A 5783-nucleotide genomic window follows, 5' to 3' on the forward strand; every position below is an offset into this window, starting at 1 on the left:
TTACATCTCTGTGACAGGAAGTACACAGAAATCACCCCAATGGGTTGGGCAAAAAATACAAAAGGTTTGGCTATACACAGCGTTATTTACAAAGCTGACCAATTCTCACACACATACTCAGATCTGAGCTTTCGTTTGTTAGCGATCTGTGTGATTTCTATAGGATCATCAATAGGTGGTAATGCAAGCTTTGACCAGCAGGTGGCGGTGCAGATAACACTTTACAGGCTATGCAGGAATGTGTCTGCAGGTTGGTGAATACATCAAATGTGTGAATCTACAGGCTCTAGTAGTACCATAGCTCTACAGGCTCTTGTAGTGCCACGGAGGACCGGCCAATATGAGTCCTAGAATACATCCGCACTGGTGGGGGCAGAACCCCGGCTCTATTCCTTGAATTTCCACTCCTGGCGGCACATGGGGCAATGCTGCTGTACCTGCTGGGAGTTCAGCCATTTGAGGATGCAGTGCATGTGGAAGCAGTGCGAGCAGTGACCCCACACCAGGGGGCAATCATCTCCCGGAATCTTACCTGCAGGGAGCGAGAGGAAAAATCAAATAAATACAACAATAGGTGATATACAATATACACTGCAGGCACTGAGGAGTTATACAATATTAGGATGCAGGGCAGTGGCCTTTAATCACATGACCAGTGATCACATGACTTCCCGAACCAGGTAATGCCAACATGTGATGATTGGGGGGGCAGATGGAAGGAAGGAAGGGGCAGATGGAAGGAAGGAAGGGGCAGATGGAAGGAAGGAAGGAAGGGGCAGATGGAAGGAAGGAAGGAAGGGGCAGATGGAAGGAAGGAAGGAAGGGGCAGATGGAAGGAAGGAAGGAAGGAAGGAAGGGGCAGATGGAAGGAAGGAAGGGCCACTCCATTCCAGGACTTAATATGAACCTTCATGGCGTTTCTGCTGAAAAACAACGACAAATATTCAGTGTGAAGCCAAACACAGTCCCCTCCCCCTCCCCCGGTACACAAACATTACCTCCCTCCCGCCACACACAGGATACACTACTTCTGCCTGTCTATTCTGCCATTTTATTGAGAAGCTTGGTACTCGGCTTGTTAGGTCTTACTGAACGAAGAGCCCATATTTGGTATGGGCAGATGGGGTATCACATATACAGCAGACATGCTTTTTATTGGCATAGTGCATAAGAACTACTAGAGTACTGGTGGCTGCTGCGGCCATATTTGTTATGGGCAACGTGTGTTCCATGATCGCTATAAACAATAGATAACAGCTTGGAGCGGCTTGATTGTTATGGGCAGAGAAATATTTGTACTGTTTCTATTAGGGATAAGGATAAATGCGATCAGTAGTGTGTGTATGGGGAGCAATGCTAGCTAGAAAAGTAAAAAAAAAATATGTATATATGTTAATAAAAGTTATATATAAAAAGTTATTATAAATATATATATATATATATATACCACTTTAATTATATCTTTTATATTAAATGTTATTTATATTTTTTATTATTCCCCTGTCAATTTGGTCATACTTTTCTTTTATACAGATAGCATTTCTATTGTGACAGCCGAGCAATTTGACTAGTGGCCACTAGGTGGCAGAACGAGCCATTGTTTTAGTACGGTAGGAACTGACACAAGTTATTTGAACACTTCTCAGTGAATTTTAGGCGAATTGACAGGGGAATGATTTATAAAAAAATACTTTTTTTGCTTTGGATGTATTTTCATTTGCAAGACAAGTCAAGGGAAATTATTCTAGCAGCATGCAGACAGCAGGGCAAAAATACCTTTTTATTTTTATTAATATTTTTTTTTCATTAACCTTGATTTTAGGTTTTAACCCTTCCTTACTGTATTTTTTCCTGTACATTGGCACCTACACTGTCTCCTCTCAAGGAGCCCACCATTGATCATTTACCCATACATTATATAGCCATGTGTCACCATGCCATGAGAAATATGCTGCCATCATGCACATACACATAACATGGCTATTAAGGGGTTGCAGGAGATCATCAGCACTGGGATGAGACAAAGGTTGGATCACCCAGGTTCACAAATAATAGTCTAGTTTCTCCAGTCTTAAATATTTTGTCCCATTTATTAAGTTGAAAAGAGGCCCTGTCATTTTCAACCACTGTTCTCGAGCGATCTTGTTAGTTGTCAGAAAACCGCCAAGGGTAAAATTTCAATTATTTATTTTTTATACTGCGGGCCCAAAAAAAAAATAAATTACCTTGTACAAATATTTGAGGAAAAGATTTTAGGAGTTGGAGGAATAGCAGGTAGTTGAGAATGACATTTCTAAGGTTTCCATTAATGACCCCGATTTATTAAAGCTCTCCAAGGCTTTTATCAGTGAAGCTGGGTGAACCAGCAAACCTGGAATGGATCTGGTCTAATGAGTATGCAACTCAGCTGGACAACTAATTCACAACCAGTTTGTACAGCAAGCGGAAGTGTGTTTGTATACAATAGTGCTAAGATCAGGCAGCACAGCACAATGACAACAAACTAGTCAACTAAAATGTCAGACTAAGAAAATTAAAACAAAAAAACAAAGAAATAGAAATCATGACAATTTATTCAGAAAAGGAATATGTACATAATACATTCAAATACCAATATGTGACAATGGGACAACAAGGGGGGTCAAGTAGGAGTTTGGTGTAGAAACCATGCAGATATTTGTACTCAATATTTGTGGAAAAAATTACAAAAACATTGCTGAAGAATTGCTAAACTACAGAAACTGGCATTACAAACCAGGCACAAAAACATTGCAGCAACAGATGAAACTAACAATCATGGGATTACAAAAAATCACATCAATGCATAACATCCAAGCAAACTTACCCCTTTCCCCCACACACAAACCAGTCCAGTTAAAATAGTACTAATTAAAATGCATATGTATTTGTATACATTTAAATGTATTTTGATATACACACACGAGTGAAATCACTAAATGTTCCTTAATACATGTATTATAACATGTTTGCCTATAATCCTTTACTAAAATATTTGATTTCTCTAAAGTCAAAATAGGACGAAATTTTTATCAAGTAATGAATGTTTGTTCACATATTTTTTTTACACTCATACTATTGTGTGATGACATATTAGAAAGTGCTACTTAGTATATATCCAGCTTGATAGAAATTTGTTTGCAGTGTTGCAACCAAAATAAAAATCAAAACAACAAGTGCAACAAATGTAACTATAAATGAAGCAAGTTTGTGATTGAATAGAATGTAACATAAAAAAGTAACACACAAAAAAACATCAAGCATTAAAGATTCAAACTGACCTGTAAAATGCTGATTCTGAAAATGCAGTTAGTTTTCTTCTATCACGTCAGATTTTTTCTCTACCGCTTATATTAATGTGATTACTGTAGTGTGGATTTGTATCGGCTATTCATTTACACACAAGACAGTGTGGTCAGAGGTTGTACGCTGCTCTACGTAGTGAATAAACAAAATGTATTTTGCTACTCACACTCGTATTTCCTTTCTCTCACATCATGTCTGGCTCTGCTGATTCATTTTGTTATATCTGTGGTAGTTTCACCATTCCCTGTCAATGGGCGAATATCAGCACATTTGTAGAGCAAGCCTATTTGGCATATTTCAAAGTTAAACTTGGTGATCAGGATAAGTCTTGGGCTCCCCATAAGGTGTGCAGTGTGTCGAGGATTTACGGATGTGGACAAAGGGAACACGTAATAAGATGCCATTTGGTATACCTATGGTTTGGAGCCAGGAGATCATTTCAGTGACTGTTACTTTTGTATAGTGAAAACGTCAAGATATAACAAGAAAAATAAATGTAACATAGAGTATCCTAGTCTACCATCCGCTATACGCCCAGTGGCTCATTCAGATGAAATCCCAGTGCCAATTTTCGTTACACTACCCTCTCTTGAAGAACATAATTATGGTGATGAACTAGGTGACAACAATGATGAAGAGTTTGAAATTGAAGAGGACTCTGTTGGTAAGGGATTTGATCAGCATGAGTTGAGTGATTTGGGACTATCGAAGAAGGCTTCAGAACTCCTAGCATCAGGACTGCGTGAGAAAAACTTACTTGAAAAAGGAACAAAGGTATCATACTTTGGAACCAGAGAAATTGCATTTCTGCAGAACTTTAGAACTGACAATGGCTTTGTGTATTGCCATAACATACCTGGTTTAATGGAGGAATTGGGAATTCCAATCTATAACTCACTTGAATGGTGACTATTCATCGATAGTCCAAAGCGGAGCTTAAAGTGTGACCTCCTTCAAAATGGCAAAATATTTGGTTCAGTCCCAATTGGCCATTCAGTTTCTCTTTGTGAGGAATATGCAGACATAAAGAGGTGAAAAGATGAACATTTCATCAGGACAATGTCAGAAGTCCAAAAGAATGCTTGGTTATCATTCAAAGCCATTGTCATTTCTGGATTCACCACCCAAAAATTAGTAAAAAATAAATGTAAGATATAACTCAACAAAAAATGCATTATTATTAATATTAATAAACAGTATTTATATAGCGCCAACATATTACACAGCGCTGTACATTAAATAGGGGTGCAAATGACAGACAGATACAGACAGTAAGAGAAACCTGCCCCGAAGAGCTTACAATCTAGGAAACCTAAATTGCTTTTTCCAAGCTGGTAAAGACATTACATTGCAGCAGGGGCTCTGTGGATGATCTGACCCTGCCCATAAGAGCTTACAATCTAGAAGATGGGGAAAGTGTCACTCAATACACAACTACACATAATTTTACTATTTTATTTATGTCGCTGTAACCTTATTTTTTTCTCATTTATATTGTTGTCCTTTTGAGTTGACTCTCCTTTTTCTTTTTCACCTTTAAAAAAGATATAAAAAGGTATAAAAAAATTACAATTGCAAATTTTAATTTTATTCCCTTTAGGTGAAAAGTCAGACTTTTAATGGCTCCTGGGGGCCACCAAAGCTCCTTTATTTATTCATTTATAAACAAACTGTTCTGGACCAGTTTTTGTTCCAAAAATGGCCCTCGTTAGTTTTACAATTTTAAAGGTAAAAGTTTAAAGCAACAGAATGGAGATGATTAAAAAAAAAAATACTAAATAAAAAAAAACAATTTTAAGTAAAAAATAGAAAGCCTTCTAAAAATAAAAATTGATTTGTTGTTTCAAGCAAATGTTGCCTACGCAGCACAAGGAATGAGATTAGGGTTTATTAAAGTTTAGATTGGGGTTGGGGTGCAGTTCAGTTGCTACCCGGGAACATCTGATCCCACTGCTCCTCTGAACTGATCTTTAGTGCAGTGGTCCCAAACCAGTCCGGTAACATAGAATAAAATGTTACCATGGCCTGCTATATGTATCTGTCCTCCTATGGTGTGATACTTCCCCCACCTCCTAGATTGTAAGCTCTTCAGCGCAGGAACCTCTCCTCCTCCTGTGTCACTGTCTGTATCTGTCTGTCATTTGCAACCCCTATTTAATGTACAGCGCTGCGTAATATGTTGGTGCTATATAAATCCTGTTTATAATAATAATGTACAGCTTACACTACTCCGCTATTCTCAGCAGTTCCTGTATGAGCAGTGTGAGGAGAGCGCTCCCGATGTCATTATCTTTAGAGCAGTGTATGAAGGGCTACCGGCACTTCTGTCATTTGCAGCCCCCAACTCACCAGCCGCGGACCAGCACCGGTCCGCACCCCAGAGGTTAGGGACCACTGCTATAGGGGAACTCTCACTGATCATTTTTGGTCTCTCCAACTACTTGCACTGAAGATTCACA

The 5783-nt window shown here is 38.6% G+C and overlaps 1 protein-coding gene across 1 annotated transcript; it reads right to left on the reverse strand.

Moving 5' to 3' along the window:
• Positions 1-554, reverse strand: ANAPC11 (anaphase promoting complex subunit 11; the record flags this gene model as incomplete). Its single annotated transcript, XM_072407020.1, is given in 1 exon segment — positions 1-554. A coding segment is annotated over 1 exon segment (168 nt), but the record flags the coding sequence as incomplete, so codon positions are not given.
• Between the last annotated feature and the right edge of the window lie 5229 nt (positions 555-5783).

This window comes from Pyxicephalus adspersus, chromosome 3 (genome assembly GCF_032062135.1).
Source record: "Pyxicephalus adspersus chromosome 3, UCB_Pads_2.0, whole genome shotgun sequence".
Lineage (NCBI taxonomy): Eukaryota > Metazoa > Chordata > Amphibia > Anura > Pyxicephalidae > Pyxicephalus > Pyxicephalus adspersus.